The sequence below is a fragment of the Pyrus communis genome, chromosome 2 (genome assembly GCF_963583255.1).
Source record: "Pyrus communis chromosome 2, drPyrComm1.1, whole genome shotgun sequence".
Lineage (NCBI taxonomy): Eukaryota > Viridiplantae > Streptophyta > Magnoliopsida > Rosales > Rosaceae > Pyrus > Pyrus communis.
This window is the reverse complement of record NC_084804.1, coordinates 13,919,967-13,946,817: the sequence shown is the minus strand read 5'-3', so window position 1 is coordinate 13,946,817 and position 26,851 is coordinate 13,919,967. Positions and strand designations below refer to the sequence as shown.

General features: G+C 38.0%; 4 protein-coding genes and 1 pseudogene across 5 annotated transcripts; 2 read left to right on the top strand and 3 right to left on the bottom strand.

The window, feature by feature from the left end:
- Positions 1 to 1,254: 1,254 nt before the first annotated feature.
- LOC137725242 (uncharacterized) lies at positions 1,255 to 1,955 on the bottom strand. Its single transcript, XM_068463868.1, has one exon. It carries the CDS (start codon positions 1,916 to 1,918, stop codon positions 1,433 to 1,435), a length of 486 nt encoding a protein of 161 aa, XP_068319969.1. The 5' UTR covers positions 1,919 to 1,955; the 3' UTR covers positions 1,255 to 1,432.
- A 1,747-nt stretch (positions 1,956 to 3,702) lies between these two features.
- Positions 3,703 to 6,958, top strand: LOC137726973 (linoleate 9S-lipoxygenase 5-like). The gene is made up of 6 exons (XM_068465920.1): positions 3,703 to 4,764; positions 4,851 to 4,936; positions 5,037 to 5,126; positions 5,272 to 5,570; positions 5,669 to 5,932; positions 6,042 to 6,958. Exons 1-6 carry the CDS (start codon positions 4,191 to 4,193, stop codon positions 6,814 to 6,816), a joined length of 2,088 nt encoding a protein of 695 aa, XP_068322021.1. The 5' UTR covers positions 3,703 to 4,190; the 3' UTR covers positions 6,817 to 6,958.
- A 2,852-nt stretch (positions 6,959 to 9,810) lies between these two features.
- Positions 9,811 to 11,677, top strand: LOC137724815 (F-box/FBD/LRR-repeat protein At1g13570-like). Its single transcript, XM_068463499.1, has 4 exons — positions 9,811 to 9,873; positions 10,112 to 10,951; positions 11,057 to 11,212; positions 11,325 to 11,677. The coding sequence occupies exons 1-4, from the start codon at positions 9,811 to 9,813 to the stop codon at positions 11,622 to 11,624; spliced, it is 1,359 nt and encodes a 452-aa protein (XP_068319600.1). The 3' UTR covers positions 11,625 to 11,677.
- Positions 11,678 to 12,062: 385 nt separating this feature from the next.
- Positions 12,063 to 15,324, bottom strand: LOC137725575 (uncharacterized). Of its 2 annotated transcripts, none has more exons than XR_011067533.1 (9): positions 14,889 to 15,324; positions 14,624 to 14,773; positions 13,969 to 14,183; positions 13,765 to 13,835; positions 13,472 to 13,634; positions 13,060 to 13,252; positions 12,758 to 12,916; positions 12,539 to 12,650; positions 12,063 to 12,459 (listed from the first exon to the last, which is right to left on the bottom strand). XR_011067533.1 is itself a non-coding variant. In XM_068464303.1 (9 exons), exons 1-9 carry the CDS (start codon positions 15,238 to 15,240, stop codon positions 12,367 to 12,369), a joined length of 1,485 nt encoding a protein of 494 aa, XP_068320404.1. In that variant the 5' UTR covers positions 15,241 to 15,322; the 3' UTR covers positions 12,063 to 12,366. The 2 variants fall into 2 exon arrangements, 1 of the variants encoding a protein (XP_068320404.1); XM_068464303.1 differs by having other exon boundaries at positions 12,539 to 12,627; positions 14,889 to 15,322.
- Positions 15,325 to 15,801: 477 nt separating this feature from the next.
- LOC137724814 (mitochondrial carrier protein CoAc1-like) lies at positions 15,802 to 21,934 on the bottom strand (annotated as a pseudogene).
- Between the last annotated feature and the right edge of the window lie 4,917 nt (positions 21,935 to 26,851).

Genomic DNA, 26,851 nt, shown 5'->3' with positions numbered 1-26,851 from the left:
AGCAACGACAAACAGCCATCCAACAATGTGGACATCAAAAGAGAAAATAATTCGGCTATTCTAAACCACATTGTAGCCATCAAAAAAGGATTTCCTGAGAAAAGCACCCCGGGTAATCCAAAGAAAATTGTGCGTCCATAGGGAGGGTCATAGACAGAACAATTCATCCTTAGACCCCATTAGCTATTTCATTTTCCTTTTTTGCATGTAAAACTATGTTCATCTTCAAACAAAATCCCAAATACGGGATATATGTGCTTCCTGAAGGGCTATAGCCACTTAACACCTATCATGATCTTCTCATGGTTCCCTATCCCGCACAATACCTATCCCTTATTCTTCCAGCATGCCGGAAAGAAAGAGTTTGGAGACATGTTTCGATATCTCCACTACCCAGTACCCAAAGAATAATGCGCGTATAATATCTCAAGTAAGCTCCACTAAGGTGCTAGAAAATAATCAAAAAAGAACAAAACATCTCAAGTGCAAAACTATGGGTGACCAAAGTCACCAAATCAAACACATGTAATGGAATAAAACTGCACCGAGCAGTGTGCAGAACAGAAAAGTTCATAAAAGCACGTTTTGAACATAAACCAATCTGTTGCTTAGTTTCTTGCACAGCTACACTAATCTCAACTTCACATAAGCGATTGTGATTCAGTACTATCGCCAGCTCAAGCAACTATAGCCAATCGCAAAACAAACCCAGCCATGAACATTAACACTCGCCTATCATCAAGCGTTTCAAGTTCTACATCATTGTTACTGAAACTATTATCAGGTGAAAATCTAAACTCCCTACCTCCTTCGTTCACTTCTTGCATTATATTACCTTTATGCAACATTCCATTGAATTCCACAATTTGCAGTTTGTTATGCAGCAATCAATTAATATAAACCAAACAGCTACCACTCTTCGCTCATGTAAACTACAACAAGATGACTACTACAAACTAAAGATTCACATTCAACCTCCATTCAAGTCGAACTCTACATTTACTTCCTGGACCTAAGCCTACAAACTGAAATCACTCCATCCAGGTCAAAAATATGTCCGTCATTTACTCAATCTGCTGCTAGCCTCCTACTTCCGAAACACCAACCTTATATTACTAAATGGAACAACGAACAAGGATTTCTGACCCCATTCTAGAAAACCCGAAATATATGGCTCAACACTTTTTCAACATTCCTCCCACATTTCATCGATTTTCACCAACTAAATCAACACCCAAAACAAACAATTCAACATTCCAACATATTCAAATCATGAAATTGAACAACAATTTCCTCAATTCATACACGGAAATCCAAAGCATTCGACCCACAACATTAAAAACTGGTTCCACATAATTCCCTCAGAGCCAGAAAATCGCATTATTGTATCCAAAAACAGAGGTAAAATCCCAAGAATTTCACTACCCTAAGCTTATGGAATGTCCCAGGGTTTGGCCTCAGGGACAGCAACCACCATACCTTGAAGCTCTGGAGTGAGGACGACCTGGCATCCCAGCCTGGAATGCTTGTTGAGAACCCTAGCCCTAGAGTTCCTCTTCAGCACGTACTCCTCGTCGTAGGACCGCGGCGGGAGCTTGTCGAACCATTCCTGAGCAATGTTGACTTCGCACTCGGCGGAGCAGGCGTCGATGTCCTCGAGCCGGTGGGAGGCCGGGTCGATCAGGCCCCTCTGGGCCAGGGCCTTGAGGAGAGTGTGGCCCGATAGGCCCACCACCTCGCGCTTGCGGCCGTCGACGTCGATCGCGAAGAGCTTGACGATTCGGTCGGAGACTTTGGCGGAGTGAGTGGGGGACGATGTGGAGGCGGAGGAGGCGGAGGATCTGGAGATTAAGGAGATGGAAGGGAGGCGGTGGAGCATTTGAGAGTGACGGAGTCTCTGAAGGCTCGCCATCGCCATCTTTTGTTTCAGGTTTGGGCAACGACTTGGCTGTGTGTCTGCGGCGATGACCTGTTTGGTTTGAGAGTTAAAAGAAAAGTTTACGGTATCTGGTACTTTAACAAAAAAATTAAATTTTTACATTAAAAGTCAAACTTAATATTATTTATTTTACCTTTTATCCTTATAGTTAAAACTTAAAATTTTCAAACCTTTTAATTAGTTTTCCTCTTTTTTTTTGCTAGTAGGAGAAAAATGCTAAATTGTATAAGCAAAAAGAAAATGAAAATAGAACTCCACCAAAAAGTAGGAGGAAAAAAATGGCATGTACTACTGAAGGAAAAAAAAAAAATGTTTCTCCTTGAAATTAACGTATTTTTATCGTTTAAAAAAGTTAAACGTAACCGTTTATTCTTCATCATCATCACAAATCATCTTTACAAAAATAATTCAATTTCGAGATTGTTTTAGTTATTCATGCGTGTCAAACCAATGTTTTGATATAAAGTAACGTTTTCATGATGAACTAAATATTTGTTTGATACATATGAATGGTTAAACCATTTTTATTTTTGTAAAAATAATCTTTAAATGATGATAAAAAGAATTAATGGTTCCGATTTCAATGATTTATAGAAGTCTTGTGGTCACGGCATGTAATTTCTATAGATCTGGAAGAGCTGAAAAGTTGCTAGTACATTGAATTGTACTTGGGAAGTTGAAAGGCTAAGGATTCGTTTGGTGGATATGATGAGATAGGTTATTTTCAATTAAATTGGATTTGTAACCCAGCAAATGTTTGGTGAGATAAATGCATCGATTGGCTACAAATCCGAAATAAAAGAAAATATGATAGGTTATGTAACTCATCCAATGCCAATCCAATCCTACTCCTGAAGCTCAATCCCATCTAGCCTAGCAAATGGATCCTAAGCGTGCGGGCATGCAGGTTTCGGGTAAATAGTAAATACATTCTATTTAATTTTCCAGGGAAACTGGAAAATATGTAGGCCGGACGCAGATGCAGATGCTTGTTGTACTTCTTGGTCTCCTTGTTGATTCCACAAGTGCTCAATAACATCAATTTCAAGCATAATGCGACAGTCCACTACAACACGTAAGGTAGCCACTTCACGTTTCGAGCAATAGACAACATGATACAGTCTATGGTGTTCATAAGAGTAGAGTGAAAGATTTTCCACCAAAATGCAGATGCCGTTACGTGGTTGTTACTTGTTGCACAAGCGAACGCAATTGGATACGATAGCGGGCAGATGTTCCCGGTTGGCACCCTTTGTCACTTCTCGTTTTCCACCTGACGTATTTGTTGCTCAATTTTCGCAAGTTTACTAGCGATATCGATAAAAGAATCAAGGACAGAATCACAAAACTTGTACTCGGAATGGAACTAAAATATCACAAAAGAAGCAAGAAAACCTCTGGTCAAGCAACGAACACATGCCTAGGTAAGAATAAGAGGCAAAGCATAAGTCTTTACGTTTCGCATTCATCAACATTATTAATAACTTCATTGTTCTCATAAAAAGTTCTCCATCGTTGATTTGCCGAGTCACTTTTCCATGCAAGAGGCAGCAAATATGCAACACCAGCGCCACCCAGTTACTAGCCCACCGCGGAGCAGACACTCAACTATCAAAGGAGAAATTGTCGTTGTCCAGAGCCATAAACAATCTGGTTCGGGAAGATCAGCTTCTCTTCGATTATATAGTTCGACAGAAGTTGATCCAAGTAAGTTCAAAGTGGAGCAATTACCTTGAAAAACTATTGAGCTTTGTGTAATTCTGTGACCCGAAAATCTTCGCTTTCTTGATGTTGTATCCAACAGAAACTGGCAAGGGCAAGTTGAGCAACCAAGTTTACCTCAAATGTGGAACCACCAAGACAGACGATGGCGAAAAAACCAGAACATATAGTGTCAAGTTCCAGGTTGAACCAAACTTTGGAAATCCAGGAGCTTTGGTTGTAAGAAACCGAGGCAAGAAAAGGTTTTTCCTCCAATCTGCATCTCTTCAAATCCAGAACAATCAGATTATACTTTTCGACTGCCACTCCTGGGTGTATCCATTCCGAACGACCAAAAATTTAGATCGAATTTTCTTTGCAAATACTGTAAGTTGCACAACTACTAACTTGCCTGTTTTATTTGACACAAGTATTTGCAAATGCAATTAAACAACACAGCTGCTCATGTTGTTACAGAAATATCTTCCCAATCAAACACCCCAAGCTCTAATAGAACTGAGGAAGGAAGAGCTTATTAGCTTGAGAGGAGATGGAACTGGGGAGAGGAAAGAATGGGAACGAATTTATGATTATGATTACTACAATGACCTCGGGGATCCTGACAAAGGCGAAGAACACAATAGACCTGTCTTGGGTGGCTCGGAATTACATCCATATCCGCGCAGAGGAAGAACAGGCCGCCATCCTAGCAATGCAGGTATACAACTTCTCTTTCGTCTCATTTCAACAAATAGTATTTCCATGGCTAACACGACAAATCGTAGATCCTTTAACTGAAAGCCGACCAAGTACCATTAACCTGGACATATACGTTCCTCCGGATGAGAGGTTCAGCCCCAAGAAACGATCTGAGTTCGCATCAAACTCGATCCAGGCTGTCCTGCATTTCCTGACCCATAAGGTAGAATCTGTGATACAGCCCGGTTCCAATCATTTTGAGTCATTTGATGAGATACATGACATGTTTTCTCGCAACAAAAGTCAAGTAATTGAGGGCGCTCTCAAAGAGAAACTGAAAGCTATAGTACCAAAAGAGTTTTTCAAAGAAGTTACTCATGCAATCAAGAACCCTTTGAAATTTCCAGTTCCTCAAATCATAGCAGGTGGCGGAGCTAACTATTACACTACTGCAGCTTGCACGGTAGATGCCACTTCATAACTCTTTAGATTGTTGTTTTCCGCTTTCCAGAAAACGAATTTGCATGGAAGGATGATGAAGAGTTTGGCCGCCAAATGCTTGCAGGAATCAATCCAGCACGAATACGATCCTTGGAGGTACATCCTACCCTTATCAACCTGTAGTGTTTCTACGCGATTAAAAACAAAACTGTTCTAGTTATTTTCATATATCGGTTTTCTTCTGAGAAAATTGAAGGTATTTCCACCACAAAGCAAAAACGGAGTAGTGAGTTTAATAGAGCAATCAGACATAGAGCGCAACCTCGAAGGAATGACTCTTCCTCAGGTAATTCTATATGATCATCCTGCCGCCCAAACTGAAAAATCAGTATATAATTCACCCCGGGTTGTAAAATCAACCCAACGTTGTATCACAGAAGGAATGCATTTTCATGGCAATTGCGTTTTATAAATTTCCATAAACTTCACAGGCAATGAACAACCGGAGAATATTCATCTTGGATCACCATGACTATCTCATGCCCTTCTTAAGCCAAATCAACTCAAAGGATGTTTGTACTTACGCATCCCGTACACTACTATTCTTGAAGAGTGATTTCACACTAAAGCCAATAGCAATAGAACTTAGTTTGCCGGGTTCAGCAGTAGACAACGAGATCAATTGGGTAGTTCTACCAGCAAGTCAGTGCGAAGCTGCAGCACTCTGGCAGTATGCTAAGGCCCATGTTGCAGTTAATGACTCTGTCTATCATCAACTAGTCAGCCATTGGTGAGTTGAACTGTTTGATGAACCCTAAATAATGCATTTATCATTGTTCATTCCATTTCATACAACCAAAACGCTTGCCCGTGCAATGAATTTTTTAGGTTGCATACACATGCGGTGGTTGAGCCTTTCATCATTGCTACTAGAAGGCAGCTCAGTGTGATGCACCCAATCCATTGGCTACTAGATCCTCATTTCAAGGACACCATGAACATAAACGCTCTGGCTCGGAGTATGCTCATTAACTCTGGTGGAATCCTTGAGAAGACATTGTTTTCTGCTGAACTCTCGATGCAGTTATCTGCTGAGCTCTACAAAGAGTGGCGATTTGATGAACAAGCCCTTCCTGCTGATCTACTTAAAAGGTATTTATAATTCCATGATAACCCTGGGTCATAATTCGACATTCAGTGAGCAATATTGTTTATCTGAAGATGCTTTCCAAGAAGTGATTTCTTTGTGAACACTTTCCAGAGGTATGGCCATAGAAGACCCGGATCCGAATAACCCTTCCGGGGTTCAGCTCCTTTTCCAGGACTATCCCTATGCTGCAGATGGACTTGAGATATGGACTGCTATCCAGGTTTGGGTAACAGATTTTTGCATGCTCTTCTACGCAGACGACATTTCTGTAAGATCTGATGAAGAAATCCAAGCATGGTGGTCTGAAATCCGAAATGTTGGTCACGGTGATAAGAGCAGCGAGACATGGTGGTACCAAATGGCATCACGCGAGGACCTCATCAAAGCTTTGACAACTCTTATATGGATTGCATCAGCCTTGCATGCTTCAGTAAACTTTGGGCAATATGCATATGCTGGTTATCCTCTAAATCGTCCCACACTGTGCCGAAGGTTCATTCCTGAGGAAGGAACACTTGGATATGCAGAGTTCTTGACGGATCCAGACAAATACTACCTTAGCATGTTGCCTGAAAGGAATGAGATGATCTTGGGTATAGCACTTGCAGAGGTGCTCTCACAACACACGTCAGATGAAGTGCACTTGGGTCAGAGGCCATCAACAATGTGGATACATAATGAACAGGTTAGCGAAAAGTTTGAAAAGTTCAAAAGAAAACTTCGAATGTTAGAGGAAAGAATTGAGTCCAAGAATACCGATCCCAGGCTTACAAACAGACGGGGGCGTGCCAAGATTCCTTACATGCTTTTGTACCCTGATACACCCAATGTTGAATCCAGAGGGGGCATCACGGGGAAGGGGATTCCAAACAGTATATCAATTTGACATGTTTTAGGCAGTATGAAAGATATGCGACTTTTCGAGCCCAGGAACCGCAGCATAATTTATTTTAATTTATATGAAAACGTGGAAATATGTACAGAACACTTTTCTATAGAACACCTGGCTAAATAGCACAAAACAATCATGCAAGATGAAAGATAATATATGGAATACATAAAGATGTGCAGAAAGGTTCTCCTGGACATAACCTTAGAACTTAGGCTTTCCAGAGTGCCCGAGCTACGTTATGAATTAATGATTCGTACAGCCCATGAAATGATCATGAAAATAACTGTTTTAATGTTGAATACACTGGTGGTTTTATCATCAACATCGGCCATGAACAGTGAACGGTGCAGAATTAATCTTCTCAGAATTTCCTAGCACCATATCCGTGACCATTTCGGCAGTCCCTAGAGCCTGAAATTGGAACCAAATGATGGATGATTCTTCCTTCATTTTACATAACTTTTAATAAATTATCAGTACCCCCCTCCCCACCCCCTCTCTTCATGCCCACTTGCAAGGAACACGTTTGCCAAACCTGGCACAGGCCCAATCACCGGCTTTCCATCAGGCACTGAGATACAAGGTTATGTCATTCTTCAATTCGCCGGAAATGACAAAAGTTTTTAGTACTAGCATAAATCTTGGAATCCAATGATCCAGAGGATCACGTTAATTAGGTTCTAAAAGATTTCAGGACTTACTGTAAGGTCATAATCCTACTCGCACTTCTGTACTCTTACTGATATCTGAAAGGGGCTTCTCTTTTAATTTGGGAAGGAACTCCCCAGCTCGCTCCCATATGCGGCTTATAATGGATTCTTCCAACTTGGTGCAGAACCCAGCAAATTGGCGGCTGCTTCCTAGAAAGTCATAATAACTGGAGGTAAGATACTCTTGGATTTGTAAAACATGAGCTTGAGACTCATAGGTAACTGCAAGTTATTATTTACAAAATTCCATGTCTTGTCAAGAAACGAAACAAATAATCAAAGTAAAATTTTACCAAGAATAATGTTTCCCATGGTATCCATAGTGGCTGTCATTGACACAGACAAGGTTTGTTCATCTTGATTAAGCAATTCAGAAGTCGATATTCTTGGGAGCGGATTTGCAGTTTGATGATCAACGTATCCCACCTCCATCAGCCCATGATTGAGATGAAAGGAATTAAGCACTAAAAGGTGACCCTGTCATGCAGAACAAAAATCTTAGGTCGTTCTTAAATAAAAGTTGGAGAAATTAGAGCAACTCGTTCAGAAGGTTTGATAGCATAAAACACGTCCAAACTTCAGCTATAAGTTATCCCTAATCAAAGCAATATTATTAAATTACATTTATGCATCTGGAAATCCAGCTAAGTTGGTTTAATATATGCAAGAGAAGTCTGTTCAAATCCTAATTTAAACCTTTTGTGGTTTCACGTGGACATCCACCACAATTTCTGATTCTTTCAGCAGGTCACGCATCAAAGACCCACTCCAACAACCAGCTGCGACTACAATAGCCTCCTTACAGTGCAATGTATTCTAGAATTCTTAACCTGTATTATTATGGAAAACACTAGGAAGATAATGTTTTTAGACCATATTTGTAGACCACATAATGTGACGATTGATGATTGAATTTTATTAATGATTTAAAAAAGGATTTCAATCATCAATCACCACATCACGTAGTTTATAAAATATGGTTCAACTGATGGTCATTCTAGCATTACCTTATTATTATCTCTATTTATAAAGCCAGCAGCTCCAATTTGGGGTCACGGCTTCACCAAAAAAAATGGGACCAGTTAATGCTAGAGTGACCATCAATGTTAACCCATATTTTGTAAATTATAAGACGTGATTGTTGATGATTTAATTATTACTTAAATATTGAATAAGGTGCTTATTTCGTAGTAGTGACACAATACATAATTTACAAGTATGGTCTAAAAAATTAGAATTCCCTGCATTTTTTTCAATACCTTTTAGATCAAACATTGGTTCCTCTTGAAGATTTGATTAAGGTGCTTTAAACAATATCCATGTCAGCATTTTTCTATTTATTTAAATCACATTTCATTATTGATTTTTTTTTTAAAAATTAAAATACTAATTATTGAATTTTTACGTGATCTTTTTTGTAGGGAAACAGTTTTCTGGTTTGTTGACTAATCGTCTATCGTTTATTTTTTTTATTTTTTTTTATTTTTTGGGAGCAGATCGTTTTTTTATTTGTTTAATTTGCTAGAGTTGTATTCCTTTGGAAGAAGTGCTCTTTATTTTTTTGGATCTGGGGTTACTTCGTCGCTTCATTACGTAAGCCCCTCCAGAGCATGTTTTTACCTCGAGCGATTGCTTCAGCATGTTTTAACCTTTAGCGTTTTCTCCATGCATGTTTACCCTTAATCAGTTAATTGAAACTCGTTTGCTATCATATCTCTTTAGCGATCTTGCGGAGGAAACGTCATCTCATCCGTCTCTATTTCTCTATACTCATCGTCAAAATTTGATTCATATGTTTTTTTTTTTTCTTTTTTTTTTGGGGGTTTTAATTTTGTGCATTTGATTGATATATAAACAATGCAGTCGAGACATTCTCCTGTGAGTACTAGTAAAATGTGCCAAGTTTTCAGTGTGTTTGCTTGTTTTGTTCTCAATCTCGAGTGAAAGGAAATTTAGGACCGTTTGATAACAATCTCGTTTCTATTTTGTACTTGTTTTGTTGGAGGAAAGTGAAGAAGGGTTGAGTAGGGGTTTTTGCACCCTGTAATCTTATTCTCTTTTAGAATTTAAGTTGTTGTTCAGTTGTTCTTGTAATGAATATATACTGCCACTTTTGGTGATTTCCCTTTAGTAGTCAAAACACATGCCCAATAACCTATGAGTGGTATTTGAAACGTCTTTCCCAGTATATCATGAATCTTTTAGACAAACCTCTTAAAGAATTAGAAGGCCGGGTATACATGCGATGTGTGATTTAATCAAAATTATGTTTTTACAGATGGAGAATGAGAAACTATCATCCCATTCAATCGAATTGGGATGCCATGGATCGCCAGACCAGGTCAGTTCTAAGAACAATAGCCAAGGGACCTGATACTACCACTTGAATCTTGAACCTACACGCTACTGCCCACGATTTTGATAACTATATGACAATTAGTTTTGAACTATGTTTGCTTACCTTATCTGTTTCCACACTTTTAATTGCATAAAGTTGGGGCTTAAATACTAAATGCACGTAACAACGGTGGCTAGTTTGTTAGACTGAAGATTCTTTTTTCATCTCTGGAATATTTCAGGTGGACATAAAACCACCAAAGTCTCCTGTGAAAATGGATATGGAGTTGGACAGAATTAGCAACTTACCGAGTGATATTATAGGCAAAATTTTGTCACATATGCCACTTAGGGAGGCAGTGAGGACTAGCGTTTTATCCAGCAACTGGATGAACAAATGGACTATGCTTACTCGTCTTCAGTTTAATGATCGGCGCACCTCGAGTCAAAACCATACAACCTTTGCTAAAATTGTTGACCATGTACTCCAAGGTCTCGTTGGCCCCATAAACATGTTCGAGGTCACTCTTTCCGGATATCAAGCTAGTGAAGATATTGATCGATGGATTATTCATCTGTCAAGAAACTCTATCAAAGAGTTGGTCCTTAACTTACATACTCAGCATATCTACAATGTGTCTTCATATTTGTTCTCCTGTCAAAATTTGATTTATTTGGCGTTACTTAATTGTTTGCTTCAACCTCCGCCCACATTCAAAGGGTTCAGGAGTTTGAAGATGCTTGGTTTTATGAAAGTAACTTTGGACCAAGGTGTGCTTGAGAATCTGATTACTTGTTGTCCTCTCCTTGAGATATTTGTCTTGATCAACTGTGATGGATTCACCCATCTCAAGATTGATGCACCGAATCTCTCTCGTTTTTCCTTTAAAGGTGTTTTTGAGTATGTTAGTCTTGTGAATACCTTAAAATTGGCCAATGTTCGCATTTGGTTGACTTCAACTTCGACTGTTAGCATTGCAAATAACCAAGGACGGACTGCTGGAAGTTGTAGCAATTTGCTCAACTTTTTTGTTCATCTGCCTTGGATTCAAAGGCTTCGTATCGAAATGTACTTCTTAAAGGTAATGGTTTTGTGGTTTCATACCTCCAATTAATAGCTAGTCAGCTTATATGGCTATCAGAATTTGACCATATACTTTCAATTTGCTGTTTCTATGAACCCTTAGTATTTGGGTCTTGGAGTCTTGCCAGAAAAGATGCCTCAACCGCTCCGATACCTGAAAGTTCTGTCTATACACATAAGCTTCAATGATAGAAAGGAGACTTTAACTGCCTTATGCCTTCTCAGAAGCGTCCCTGCTCTACAAGAACTAGACATTTTGGTGAGTTTTATTTTTTGTCGATACATATCCTGTTGTTCAATTACAAATGTCAGCCCAACTCTAAAATAATTGTACTTTTAGAGTTGGTCTCTGATGATATCTATTTGCGTAGGCCCGCAGAGGGGATGAGGATGTTGGGGGGAAAATGAACTACGCGTTGGACGACAACCAGAATTGCCAACTCACTCAACTGCGACTTCTGAAAATAACCGGAGTATCTGGTCTTAGCGCTGAATTAGATTTCATCAAATTTTTGCTTTCAAGTTCACCTGTCCTCGAGAAGATGATTGTGGAGCCAGCTGTTATTGTCGGAGGTTTTCCGGAACAAGTAAAAAAGGTGCTCCCGTTTTGGTGTGTCTCGGAGAATGCAGAGATAATATACATGGACCCTTGGTTCATGGTTCATCCATGAAACAACTATGGCAGACACGGACTTGCTTGCTGAACTGAAGTGTGGTTTTGATAGTTGGGTGCTATCCCTAATTTGTTTTTGTCTTCCCAGTTTAAAATGGCGGGGAATTTATGTTTGGGTACTATTACCTGCCATTGTTTTCTTTGCAAACAATAATATTATGTGATTTCTTACATGCTTTTGTACCCTGATGCATTGTGGATACACAATGAACAGGTTAGCGATAAGTTCGAAAAGTTCAAAAGAAAACTTCGAATGTTAGAGAAAAGAATTGAGTGGAAGAATACCGATCCCAGGCTTACCAACAGACGGGGGGCATGCCAAGATTCCTTACATGCTTTTGTACCCTGATGCACCCAATGTTGAATCCAGCGGGGGCATCACGGGGAAGGGGATTCCAAACAGTATATCAATTTGACATGTTTCAGGCAGTATAAAAGATATACAACTTTTCAAGCCCAGGAACCGCAGCATAATGTATTTTAATTTATAAGAAAACGTGGAAATATGTACAGAACACTTTTCTATAGAACACCTGGCTAAATAGCACAAAACAATCATACAAGATGAAAGATAAGGTATGGAATACATAAAGATGAGCAGAAAGGTTCTCCCAGACATGACCTTAGAACTTAGGCTATCCAGATTGCCCAAGCTACGTTATGAATTTATGATTCGTATAGCCCATGAAATGATCATGAAAATTACTGTCTTAATGTTGAATACACTGGTGGTTTTATCATCAACATCGACCATGAACAGTGAACGGCGCAGAGTTAACCTTCTCAGAATTTCCTAGCACCATATCCGTGAGCATTTCGGCAGTCCCTAGAGCCTGAAATTGGAACGAAATGATGGATGATTTTTCCTTCACTTGACATAACTTTTAACAAATAATCAGTACAAAAAATTACCAAGGAAAGTCCTCCCCCTTCATGCCCAGTTGCAAGGAACACGTTTGCCAAACCTGGCACAGCCCCAATCACTGGCTTCCCATCAGGCACTGAGATACAAGGTTATGTCATTCTTCAATTCGCCGGAAATGACAGAAGCTTTTAGTACTAGCATAAATCTTAGAATCCAATGATCCAGAGGATCACATAAATTAGGTTCTAAAAGATTTCAGGACTTACTGTAAGGTCGTAATCCTACTCGCACTTCTCTACTCTTACTGATATCTGAAAGGGGCTTTTCTTTTAATTTGGGAAAGAACTCCCCAGCTCGCTCCCATATACGGCTAATAATGGATTCTTCCAACTCGGTGCAGAACCCAGCAAATTGGCGGCTGCTTCCTAGAAAGTCATAATAACTGGAGGTAAGACTCTCTTGGATTTGTAAAACATGAGCTTGAGACTCATAGGTAACTGCAAGTTATTATTTACAAAATTCCATGTCTTGTCAAGAAACGAAACAAATAATCAGAGTAAAATTTTACCAAGAATAATGTTCCCCATTGCATCCATAGTGGCTGTCATTGACACAGACAAGGTTTGTTCATCTTGATTAAGCAATTCAGAGGTCGATATGCTTGGAAGCGGATTTGCAGTTTGATGATCAACGTATCCCACCTCCATCAGCCCATGATTGAGATGAAAGGAATTAAAATTCTCAAGCACTAAAAGGTGACCCTGTCATGCAGAACAAAAATCTTACGTCGTTCTTAGATAAAAGTTGGAGCAATTAGAGCAACTCCTTCAGAAGGTTGGATAGCATAAAACACATACAAACTTCGGTTATAAGTTATCCCTATTCAAAGCAATATTATTAAATTACATTTATGCATCTGGAAATCCAGCTAAGTTGGTTTAATATACGCAAGAGAAGTCTGTTCAAATCCTAATTTAAACCTTTCGTGGTTTCACGGGGACATCCAGCACAATTTCTGATTCTTTCAGCAGGTCACGCATCAAAGACCCACTCCAACAACCAGCTGCGACTACGATAGCCTTCTTACAGTGCAATGTATTCTTAGAAGTCTTAATAGCCACAACCTCACCCTTGCCACCAGATCTGAGCACAATAGATAAGTATGAGTATTAGCTTAACAATGTAACTGAACTACTGAAAACCAAATTCTCCATTCTTGTCCGTTGGTTTCTCAGTGTATCTCCAGAGCACCGAATAAAACATGACAGCAAACCTTAATAAACTAATCACCGGATGATTATAAAACTCAGCATATCTACCCTTCGATGCATAATTCCTGTTACCCTGCGTAAGTGGCAGATCATTAATTATACCAATGACGAAAGGATCACTAAATTTGTTCACTATGCAATGTGTAAATACACAATATCATACACGTGCGAAATTAATAAAATTCAGGGCAGAATAAATGAAAAACCTGTTCAAGATATTCAACGCCACAGCGTGCATCCAACTGGCAATCATCAGGTAGAAAGGCAGCTCCAGTGTCTTTATCAACCAAGAGTTCAGGTTCCTTTACATGCAAGTCACTGGAAGACAAGTACTCCGCTCTTAACCCGGCTTCACATACCTGCTTAACCCTCCTTTTCAACACGTCTAAGTCCTCAGGAGTTCTACCAACTAGCAAGCTTCCTATAAAAGCAGACTAACACTTAAAAATAAATATAAAAACTAATAGAATCACCATATTTGTTCATTGAATTTGCTACTAAACAACTTGTCAATATCTTTTCTGTTAACGATAAATGAGGTTCATAGTGGGTCAAAATTTGAATAAATAAAGCATATTTGGGACTACTTGAAATTCAAAAAACATTTTATGACAACCAAAATCTCTTCTAGCCGCGTTTGGCAGAAAAACTTAAGATTGCTTCTAGGTCACGCAAGAAGCTCTTTCTAAATAAGCACCTGCCACATGGAGCACTTCCAAGTGTTTTTTCATGCAGCATTTGAATTTTTAATATAAAATTTGAAGTGTTTGTAACGCAATCATTTTTATTAAAAGCGTTTATGAACAAAAGTGTTTTCTGCAAAAGCAGTAGCAAACGAGCCTTCGAAACGCAGAAAAATACCTGTTTTCTTCCAACCCAATAGTTGCAGAGGGTCCAAACCGTGCTCAATCAAACTCTCAGCCAATTCCTCCCAAAGCTTCTGGCTTCTGAGCCCCAAGTCCCAAAGGTCGCTGCCGGGAGTTTTGTGTCCCATCCATATATACCCTTGGCCTAAAACAAAAGGTCAACATTTTCATCAGATTAAATTTGACCCAACATTTTTCCGGCATCTAATTTGATTTTCCCGCCTACCAAACAGTCAGTAAGAAGGAAAAGTTAACATTACCGGCACCGGTGGCGCCAGAGCAAGGGACAGACTTGTCAATTACGGCGACCGACAGGTCCGACCCGATTAGGAACTGCCGGGCAATGGTCAACCCGATTATTCCAGCTCCGATTACTAAAACATCGAATGTTTGATCAGACTGGGATTCCGAATGGGACAAGGTGGCGGGTTCGGGTCGGCCGGATCGGGTTGCGGCGGTGCGCAAGGAGAGCGATTTGGATGCGAATTTGGAGGAGCCAAAGGATGTTGACTGGGAGGCGAAGCTGGATGGCTTGAAGTGACTTCGGAAAGACGAGACTGCATCGTTTGTGTGGGCCTTTGGTTGCGCGAGAAAAGTCGAAGCTGCAGCCATCGAAGCTTTGTTGACTTTTCTTCTGAGTTCAGTTAATCCGAGGGGAGTGTTGGTGTAAAGGGGAGGCAGAATATTCCCGCGAGACGACACGTAGTTTTACCGGGAGTAGGGGATGGATTAGGGCTGGGCACGGGCCGGGTCGGGCCCAATTTTGAAGGAACCGGACCGGACCTAGGTTCAAAGGGAACGGGGCGGGCCGGACCGGGGATTACATTTTTTAATATAAGAACCGGACATTACCCGGCCCGGTTGAAACGGGTAGGTTCGGGCCGGGTCCACGGGTCCCTTTTTTTTTTTTTTTTTTTTTTTTTTTGGTTGTTTGAAAAAAAAAAAAAAAAAATTTGTACAGAATACAGATTGCAAACTGCACAAAAAACTGCACAGATTGCAATTTGCATAAAACTGCACAGATTGCAAACTGCACAGATTGCAAACTGCACAAAACTGCACAGATTGCAATCTGCACAAAACTGCACAGATTGCAAACTGCACAGATTTGCACAGATTGCAACTGCAGAAAGTCACATACTGCATTTACGCATATTTTGCACAAATTCACCATTATTCACATCCAATCTAAATACAAAGTCCAACATCCAAGTTCATAGATTAACAATACATTCAAAATAATAATATTACATCTTCCAACATCTAAAAATTTAAAAGGTAGAAGGGAGAAAACGAATCTACACTTGCAAAATTATAAATAACATTGACAAAGCGATACCTGCATTTGCCTCCTAACAACATCCAATGGATATGTTAGAGTTTGCCCAAATAACCCAGCCAAAGCTCCACAAGAAAGACGCATCACAATGGACTTTTCATACTCTTCAGGAACATGCAGTTTAAGTTCCTCATATATGTAGAACTTTAAACCAGCATAGGGGAGTATTCCGGTGAGTGTTGGGCCTGATCAAGTAAAAGAAGCTCCAAGTTAATATTAGCTTGTCCATTATATTGCATCACGTATGAATAAACGGCACCTCCTCCAATCAGTAAAGTCTTAGCAGAACACTCAGCTATGAGATACACAGAATGTGGTGACAAATGGTTTTGCCACATCATAATTAGAGAAGCAAATGCATACCTACACCTCGATAGAGACCACGGAAGCCCCCCTCCTTGTAAACACTTGAAAGCACGTCCCTTATGCCCTTATAAACAATTTGATGGTGGGTGCCTTTCATGCCATAATTAATGTTTCCTCGGGTATTAACAACCTTTAAAACCATAACAAAAATAGATTAAACAATGAATCAATGAACTATTACAAAAATCGTTTTTGACACAAAAGAAAAAGGTACAGATAAGACATATGCAAGACACTGACCTGATAAGCAAGTTTGGTGCGAGCTAGGTCCAAGGGATAAGTGCATAAAACTGCTGTCCCTCCGGCTGCTGCACCGGCTAAAAGATCAATATGAGGCCCTGATCCTAAAGCAGAATAGTTATTCAAGATCCAACACCTGTACTGCTCAATGCTTATATGTCATGTAATGTAAGGCTGCATAAGGAATAATTCGAGCAACACTTGCTCCATTTCCTCTGAAAAACAGATAAGAAAGTTCGAAAATAATTGTTCTGGCGACATGTATAAAGTTTGATATCGAAACTTAAACAGTACCAAAACATATTCTTTATAGTAAATTACAGAACCAAAACCAATATATTAATGAAACCCATAGATATATGAACCCTAGATTCGAACAGATCTACAGAAAAAAATTGAAATAGGAAAAACTTAAAAGAGAGACTCTGGGAATAGAGCTTCTGAGCTTCATGCTTAACAAACAAAGCAACAAAACCCATAAATTAAATGTCTAACCAAACAGCTTAAAATCTACAAACAACTTAAATTTCTGCAAATTTAACCAAACAACTTAAAATCTACAATCTATAAGCAGATCCATAAAATTCAAAACCAATAAAATAAACAAGTTTCTGCTAGTAATCAAATCGCAGCAGTCCATATAATCAATCGAAAAGCTTATGCAATCATAGCCCCAAAAACCCTAAATTCCCAAATCAGAAACCCTAATTCATAAATTACCTAGGAATTTGCAGGATGATGGTAGTGTTCTCGACGGCGAGGTTGGTGTCGACCGTGTGGTGGTGGTCGGAACTCGCGATTGGGGAGGATTGATGTAATGTCGACAGACACAGTCGAGGTCGACAGTCACTGACTCACTATGAGTCTCAAGGAGTCGAGTCGAGTCGAGTCAGTAGGGGTGGAGAATCGATGGAAAAAGATGGGAGCGATCGAGGTCTGACTCTGAGACGAGAGAGTAGAGAGGAGAGGAGATTTGGGGAGTGGGGGAAGGGAACTGTCGAGCTCGAGTGTCGATTGTGGGAGAAGTCTCTGGGTCTAGGAGAGTGATTGTCTGAGAGTCTGATCTGAGAGACTCTTGAGACTTGAGTGCGATCGTGCGATCGTGGTAACTTTTAATCAACGGATCAGATTAAATCTTAAATTTTTGGAAGGTGAAAACGGTTCGGGTCGGGGACCCGTTTCCAAGCTTGGCGACCCGTCCCGCCCCGCAAATAACATGGATCCGCCCCGCCCCGCCCCGTTTCAGTTTTTTTAAAATAGGACCCGCCCCGTACCCGCCCCGATTCACTTGGACCCGCCCCTAACCGCGGGTCTAGGGCCCGTTTGCCCAGCCCTAGGATGGATCATTTGACTGAAACTCAACAGAAAACTGAAATTCAAACGGGAGGAAGGGATTTTCCCATGATTTTTTATGGATAAAACTTGCGTTCTCCTAATTAGAAATGCACATACCTCAACCTTTATAAAACATTCCGATCAAGAATGTCCATCTTGTTGTAATTCACATGTCATTTATTGTGGATGGCCACCTATCCCACTACTAATTTACTATTCATCCCACCACAACTTTGTCTAAAGTCTTGTCTATAAAATGGATGAGAAGAAGGAGAGCAAATATACACAGATAGAGATACGGCTGGTAAAGGAAGAAAGAAGAGAGGAAGAAGAGAGGAGATAATAGAAAGAGTTATCTTTGTAATCTTATTATTCCAGATTATAATGAAAGCATCACTGTTACCCCAAGGACGTACTCTAGTCACACTGACTATAGAGAAACCTCGTAAATTTTGTGTCTTGTTTATTTATTCCATTGCACACACCGTCAATTTTACAACATATTATCAACACAAGAAGCTCTGGTGTTAGTGGAAAGCACAACGCCACAAATCTTATTCACCTTTGTCGCTTAGAATCTCACAGATAAGAAAATCTTTTCATTTCATCTTAAAATCTTTGTACTACTGATTTTTTTGAAGAAAATATATATATATATATGTTGTTGTATGATTGTATATCATCCTTTGCAGAAGCAAAAGAGTACAAACTCAAAATTTGTAGAGAATCTGACAACCATGTAAATGGCCTCGGAACTCCAACTTGTAGACCTAGGATTGAAATAATTTCCTCTTCAAAGTTGTTCATACGCCTAGTACCTACAACATATCAAATTTTCAGAAAATTCAAACGGTGCGATCATCACAGATGCTTGAAATACCAAACCAGTTTCCAATTTCCGTAGAAAATTAGACAGGCATCTTATGAGTACCAAAACACCATTTTAGTAGCTCAGATCGAAATTGTTTCTTCACGAAAGTTGTTCGGTATCCTCTTGTCCATATCATACTAAAATTTGAGCTAAATCTAATGGTTTGATCTTCGCATAAGTTGTAGACACTCTTGACTTTAAAACTTATGGGAACTGTTTCGACTTTTTCGAAATTCACTGGAGGAGGAACAACAATTGGAACTTATTGTTACTATTACTTCCTGAGTAACTAAAAGGACTTAGAGTTATGAAATAAAAATAAAAATAATACTGATAATAAAATAAAAAGAATGAAACAAAAGAAGTGGCAAACCAAGAAAAAGAAAAAGAAAAAGCAAAAGATGAGGACTTAATCATTGCATTTTTTGTTTCTAAATCAAAGCCTTTATCACAAGCTTTATTTACTTAAAAGCAATTTATTTACTATGACTGGAATTACCGTCTATTACTTTAATTTATTTATTGTACTTTTTTTTTGTTACGATGAGTACATACTTAACCCGAAGTTCCTTGATCAGATAAGAACCTGAAGTTTCTTGATCCTCATCACATAAAATGATTAGACTCGAAGTTCCATCATGCAAAAAGATCAGGAATTAAGTCCCTAGATCCTCAAGATCGGATATGAAGTTTCTTGATAAGTACCTTAAGTTTGAAGAGCCGAAGTGTTACAACTTAATTGTAATAAAGGCCATGAGAGTCTCAATTCATAGGCTATTAAATAAGGACCATAAGTTCCTTGATGTATGATACATTTTGCTGGAGAGTTTACATCTCAAAGTTTTGATGATTATTGCATGTCATTGGGCATTGATGTTGAACACTATATTCCTCATGTTCATATTCAAAAATGATTTAGTAGAAGTATTTATTAAGCGGATGAAATTGATTACCCACACTCTACTCATGCAAACGAGATTGCAAGTTTTTCTACATATGGATATACCATTATACATAATTCATTATTAAGTTTAGTTGAGATCAGTTACCAACCATCAATATTTCTCAGTACAACTCGTGTTTGGCTACCATCCAAACATTACACATGTACGAGTTTTTTATGTTATGTATGTGCCTATTGCACTGCCACAATGTACTAAAAATGAGACCTGAAGGCAAACTGGAAATTTATGTTGAATTTGATTCACCATCTATCATTCAACATTTGGAACCCTTGACTGGGGATATGTTTACCGCGCGGCTTGCAGACTAGGATTTTGATAAGACAGTTTTTCCGCCGTTAAGGATTTTGATGAGAAAATATTTTTTTTCAGAAGAATGATGAGAAAAAACCGTTCCAGAAGAACAAAGAGAATTTGTCCTATTTTGACTCATGAAGCAATCAATATAAAAACAAAATGATAATAATTGAATGATGCAACGATATGCAAATCAAATGCCAGATGCATTTAATGATGCAACAAAAGTAATAAAATCACATATGCTTGTTGCAAATGTGCTTACATGAATTGATGTTCCTGTTGGACAAAATAATGGGGTAGCAAATCTGTTACACACCTGAAGTGTGGTAAACCCTTAGATTCAACCGGTTCAGTACTTCGAAAGAAGAAGAATATGACACTATTAAACTATTGCATTCCCAAAACAAAATTATTGCATGCCAGAAGCATGACAGTCGCCGTATAGATACATGTCCCAAAAAGGACAATCTGCGGATATGAGAATATTGATGTCTCATGCATGTATCATGATAGACATATAGGTTCCAATGACTCAACTTCTGGAAGTGGAGATTAAAATCCCAACTCTATAACGCTTTAGAGGAGGTTATGATCCACATTCTCTAAATTATGACTATCATGAAAGAAATAGTGTAATGCCCTTGAAGAGGCAATGGATATCCAAAGAAATGAAAAGCTTTTATGCATGTGCATGCACATGAGAATATGGGATCAATGATTGATGACAACCAATGGTAATTTTGGTTTTTACAAGTAGCTACTAAATTCATTAATGAACTGTATTGATATTGAATCACATTCTTTTGTTCGTGGACAAAAGGAAATATTATTTGCCAAAAATGGAAAAAGGCAATTTCATTACAATCTTATAAGAACGTGGAAAAATAGACCTATATATGTGTGTATATGATACAAATAACCAAAAGATGTTGAACCAAATGAGGTTACATATGGGCATTTGTAATACAGTGAATTACACTCACATGATATGATACAAGGTTACTAATTGAAACCTGAAATTATGCTTTTATAAACAAGTTCATATGAATAGAGAATTATATATGAAGGGTTATGAGTCGCCCATATCATATCTCCATAAGTAAATCCCTCAAATATATATGGAAGCAAGTTGCTTTGTATAAATTCCAAAAGAAAATGTGTCATGAAGTGTAGAAAATCTCTGAAAGATTCAAATTGCTTGAAGAAAACCCTGGAATGGTAAATGATAAAATATGTACTTAAATACCAATGGATGGTATAAATTGCCTTAGTGAGTACTATCATTATGATATTGTTGTAACATACCAAAATCTCTTGTAAGAGTTGATAATATTAGATTTAGACTTCTAAAGAGTCTAGAAACTTTATAAAGTTTTAAGAGAGATATTGTCTCGAACTACAGAATCGAACAATATGCCAACACGAATCTTATCCATGATGTTTATATAGAATCATATGGATTGAAGATTATGAGTTGAATACTCAAATTATTTAGACACTAAGAATGATCATTTATCTTCATGAAGGTAAAGATAAATTGATATTTAGTCTAGAAGTACCACATCTTAGTGAAGTATATGCTCTATTGTATTTGGCACAATACATTGAATGAAATAAAGCTTATCTATTAATATCACCGAGAAATTACATACACATGAGTTAAAACAAACAAACAAGAGGGAACCTTCACAAATGTTGCTCATGTGAAACCTCAGTACTTGGAAGTACCCCAGAAGGGGAAGGCACCAGAAGTTGATTATTTGGAGCCTTATTACTTGGTGAAACTCCAGACGGCTGAGACAATAGATGTCTTCGGAATAGAGACTCGAACCCCTGATTGTCATTTTGAGTCCGACCTTCAGATTCCAGTAGCTGGTCGAGTTTTCTTTTCATGCTCGTCAAGTAATTATTTGTAAGCATGTGTAACACTCTATTCTTTTGTTTAAGCCCTCTAATCTCTTGTTTAAGACTTGCCACCTCAGCCATCAATGATTCAACTTGGTAAGTTCGAGCAAGTAAGCGTTGGCCCATATTAGAAATAGAGCCCGCAAACTAAATACTGAGAGCAAAGAAGTCTTAAACGGCCGACTCATCAGACCGGTTTGAAAGGATTCTATTATCATTGGGAGTGAGAAAATTCCTAGCTACCACTATAGCGGTTAGGTCATTCTTCATCACAGAGTCCCTAACCGTAAGAGAACCATTAAAAGATAAGAAGGACGGGCGCCATATATTATCCTGATGCAGCTCATCTGTACCACTTTTAAGATTCAAATTTAAGCAAATGTTAGATAGGCAAGTCATTTTTCAGAAATGATGAAAGAAAAAGAAGGTAAGATAAAATCTCAAAAGTGCAAGAAAGAGAAATTTCTACATGCAGTAGTTTTTCAAGCATACATTTTGAGCACAATTGATGCCTATATAAAAGAAGAAGCAACATGGCCACTTGTTCAAAAATCGAAGAGACACCGTTCTCTGAATTTCAAAAGCCAGATTTTCAAGATAAAGTTCGTCAACATTTCTCAGATGCAATCTCAGCTTTTGGATATCATGTGCAACTTTGTCAAAGATCGTTGATAAAGATGAAAACGCGTGAATCTTATTGTTCTAATTACACCACAGTTGCTGACAAGAGTAAAGGCACAGCACCACTACCTGTTATTGGGAAATCCTTATATATGTCAACCTCTGTTTTCCATAACAAGGCAGTCCTACAAAAATATCTAACTCTTTTTCCTCTCCAAGAATGCAAATTCAACAATGCATCTCAAAATACTCAGTTTTCTTTCTTTCCGAAAATACCTCTTCAAATAAGTCACACCAGAGTAAGAATATCTCATATCATCAGGGATGAGAGCAAAAGTATTTCATATCATGCAATTTCCATGTCTTTTTTTTTGTCCTTATTCTCACGTGGAGGACTAAGGAAAAAGAAAGCGATTAGTCAGAACTTGAAATCAAATTTCCAATCAGGAACCGACTGCCTGGAAACTTTCCTAATTGCTTACCTAGCATTGCTCTCAGGTATTCATTTTCAAACTGCTGATATAATGATTGAAGCTGCTAAGCATGATGAGTTGCTGAGAATTGATGTTCTAAAGGACCTTTCAAATGCAAGGTTTGCATTCCACTCCTGCATCAGAGGACAAATACTGCAAGAAAAGATGTCAAACCTGCATAGGGAAAATACCACTTATGCAAGGGGAATAGATAAGGCAAGCGAAAATGATACATTGAAGCATGTGGAGACAAGCACAAAAAAACACGAACTGATTCATCCCCGATGGAGCCGAAGATCACTTGTCATGTAGAGCTGCTTGTGGTTCCATTTCATTCAAGGACAAGTCCCAATGATCTTGAAGAAATCACAAGTCCGATTGAAGATCAAGTGTCTACCACCCTTGAATCAAATTCCGCTCCAGATAAAAGGAGTAAATTCAAACCTTTGGTGCAAGTCTAGCAGAAAGTTCTACAGCCCAGTTCAAGAAAAAACCTGCAAAAAGTTAACAACAAGTAAAGCACCTTATTCGACAACTCTCCCAGCTAAGAGACTAAAGCAGAAGGATCAATGATCAACCTAAAGAATTTGAAATTAAGGGGAGATACTCATCAGGAGGAGCATCCAAAACAGATCAAGATTTTAACAAGTCAATTGAAGACTTGTGGCCATCCAAGGGGGAGTGTTGTAATTCACAGGCCATTCATTGTGGATGGCCACCTATCCCACTACCAATCCACTATTCCCACCATAATTTTGTCTAAAGTCTTGTCTATAAAATGGATGATAAGAATGAGAGCAAATATACATAGATAGAGATACGGCTGGTAGAGGAAGAAAGAAGAGATGAAGAAGATAAGAGATAATAGAAAGAGTTATCTTTGTAATCTTATTATTCCAAATTATAATTAAAACACCACTGCTGCTCCGAGGACGTACTCCAGTCACACTAACTATAAAGGAACCTCATAAATTTTGTGTTTTGTTTATTTATTCCACTGCACACACCGTTAGTTTTACAACACATATGTCTTTTATTATTTATATCTCTAATTTTTTAATATTAGAAAGTCATAAGCACACTGTGGTGTCACAAAGCTTCCCCAAAGAAAATTGGACTAAGATGCCATTCAAACCAAAAAAATCTAAAATTGACAAAAAAAAAAAAAAAAAAAAACCAAAGGAAACTTTAACGAAAAGCTCACGGTACTGTTCATTTTAACGAAAAACCACATTTTTACACTAAAAAGTCAATCTTAATACTATTCATTTTATCTTTTATTTTGTCCTTATGGTTAAAACTCAAAGTTTTCAAACCATTTTCATTAGTTTTCTTAAAAAATGAACTTCAACGAAAAGCTCATGGTATTGTTCAATTTAACGAAAAATCACATTTTTACACTAAAAAGTCAATCCTGGTACTATTCAGTTTACCCTTTATTTTGTCCTTATCGTTAAAACTAACTATTTTACACTAAAATCTCAAAATTTTCAAACCCTTTTCATTATAATTACTAAGGGAACGTAAGTAAATTGAGTATCAAAACTGACTATTTTAATTAACAAAATAAGATGATAATTATCACTTGTGTCGCTTGTGGAGTTTTACGATTATAGAGCTCCCTGAGTAATGGTAAATTAGATAACAAATTAGGTTGTCGATTGTGTGGTTTAGCCGAACTCACCTTCTTCCTAATGTAAAAATATCGATGTATTCAAAATAAATAAAAAAAGTTTTTTTAGCCAAAATGATCCATGAGATTTGCATAACTCCTCACTTTGGTCCCTGAGATTTCAAATCAATAGAAGTGGTCTCTGAGATTGTTGACCATCCATCATTTTGATCCTTCCATTAAAAACTCCGTTGAGTGTCCCGGAGCTCTTGACCAGTAGTTTGAGCAATTTTCAAAACTTCGTAACTCAATCGTTTCTTAACCAAATTCGACCCATAATATATCAAAATGAAGATAGGAAAGGGTAGAATAATATTATACCTATTTGGAAGCCCAATAGTTGCCGGAGATGGTCAGAAAATAGCCTCAAAGTTGACTGGTCCGAGGGAAAACTGAAAACTCGCCGGAAACTACGTAAACTTTAAATGTTCATAACTTCTTCAATACTCAACAAAATCAAGTGATTCAAAAATAAAAATCATCATACTTCTCGACGAGACGAAGAGAATGGTACTTTTTTTCAATCGCTAAATCGCCATGGTTTGACCAAAAAAAGCTCAAAAATGGCTAACTCGAGACCAAAACAACCACTTTTGAGCTAGTTGAGAAGCATAATTTGTGAACTTTGAATAGATGCACTCAAATATAAAAAGCCTGATCAAACAAACGTTACTTCTCTTACCATGCATAGAATTGTATAACACACTAGATCATAACACAAGTGATTTTTTCTTTTGAAAAGTCATGACTGTTTAGCAGGGAAGACCATCTAAAAAATGACACAAAATTATCACACATCAAATTAAAAACACGCAGAACATTTAAAATATTTACTACTCGTTATTTTAAAATGCTTTCAAACAAGCCTTGTTGAAAAAGTTTTAAAGCGCTTTTGGCTTTTGGATGGTCATAGACTCATAGCTATGCGTCCTAAGCCGTAATTTGTGTTATGGCATTAACCAAAAAAAGGGTCTTGTTCAGATTGCTTTCAAAGTATAGCACGCGACAATTGTGAGCCGTACAACAATGAGTGTTAGAGCAAAACTAATCTCCTTTCAAACATGTGGAGTTTTACATATCACACGTCATCAAAATTAATCGTTGAGTCGCTAGAGCAATAAATTTATTTAGAATTTGTACAGCAGAATTAGCTTAGTTCAGCATAACGCTTGCATACAGTTACTTGTACATCCCCTTCTTCGTATCTGTTACGTCGCCCTGTTGCATAAATGTTTGGTTTTTTCTATGTTTTCATATCATGCTATAAGTTTTGAATTACCTGTTTACTTGTCATAATTTTATTGGTAGTTATAACTGACAAGTAAAAATTAATTTTTAAAAGACTAATTTGCGCATGAATCTAATAGAATAGTGGACAGAATCTAACGACAAAAAGTTAATTGATTGATTTCAAATAGTTGAAGCGTTAATTTAATTACCAAAAAAATATAGTTCAGTTTGTTGCAGTCATACTTAGAATAAAAATGTGATTGTGTAAATCCTAGTGTATTTAAGAATATATTTGAATATTCCCTTATATCTTATTAGGATTTAACCTATCATACTACTATAAATAAAGCCACAATTGATTGATACAACACACACCTCACAATTAAATATCTCTCTTCTCTCCCTTATCGTCAGCCTCTCTCCCTTATCGTCGGCCTCTCTCCCTCTCTAGTCTTAAATACACTATCTTCCTCTTTAGTCCTAAATACAGTTGAGTCAAATAGGCCATCAACATAATTTAATTTCAACACAGGTAATAATTCAGGTAACCACATATAACATGCGGGAATTCCAAATAAAAAGAAAAGTCGTTCACCGTCTTTATAGATAAACTTGAAGTAGTTGCCGCAGTTTCATCGATCTGGGTTAAATAATTTCCCCATATTCCTTGTCTCATGGTAAGTTTTCTGGGTTTCAATTTTCATGCATTTAACAGTAAAATGCACCAAGTTTTTTGTGGATTGTGTTCCCGTTCGAAAGTGTCAATGGAGTTGGACAGAATTAGCAACTTACCAAGTGATGTTCTAAGCAAAGTTGTGTCACATTTGCCACTTAGGGAGGTAGTGAGAACAAGGGTATTATCAAGCAAGTGGAGGAACAAATCGGCTATTATTACTGATCTTTTGTTTG

Excerpts from the sequence above, each read along its gene's own strand:
- LOC137724815 (XM_068463499.1), top strand. The coding sequence starts at position 9,811 with ATGGAGAATGAGAAACTATCATCCCATTCAATCGAATTGGGATGCCAT. Across the intron at positions 10,952-11,056 it reads TCGAAATGTACTTCTTAAAG|TATTTGGGTCTTGGAGTCTT; the intron begins GTAATGGTTTTG and ends ATGAACCCTTAG. Across the intron at positions 11,213-11,324 it reads TACAAGAACTAGACATTTTG|GCCCGCAGAGGGGATGAGGA; the intron begins GTGAGTTTTATT and ends CTATTTGCGTAG.
- LOC137726973 (XM_068465920.1), top strand. The coding sequence starts at position 4,191 with ATGGAACTGGGGAGAGGAAAGAATGGGAACGAATTTATGATTATGATT. Across the intron at positions 4,765-4,850 it reads AGTTCCTCAAATCATAGCAG|AAAACGAATTTGCATGGAAG; the intron begins GTGGCGGAGCTA and ends TCCGCTTTCCAG. Across the intron at positions 5,933-6,041 it reads CCTGCTGATCTACTTAAAAG|AGGTATGGCCATAGAAGACC; the intron begins GTATTTATAATT and ends AACACTTTCCAG.
- LOC137725575 (XM_068464303.1), bottom strand. The coding sequence starts at position 15,240 with ATGGCTGCAGCTTCGACTTTTCTCGCGCAACCAAAGGCCCACACAAAC. Across the intron at positions 14,184-14,623 it reads ATTGGGTTGGAAGAAAACAG|GAAGCTTGCTAGTTGGTAGA; the intron begins GTATTTTTCTGC and ends CTGCTTTTATAG. Across the intron at positions 13,253-13,471 it reads TCCCCGTGAAACCACGAAAG|GGTCACCTTTTAGTGCTTGA; the intron begins GTTTAAATTAGG and ends TCTGCATGACAG.
- LOC137725242 (XM_068463868.1), bottom strand. The coding sequence starts at position 1,918 with ATGGCGATGGCGAGCCTTCAGAGACTCCGTCACTCTCAAATGCTCCAC.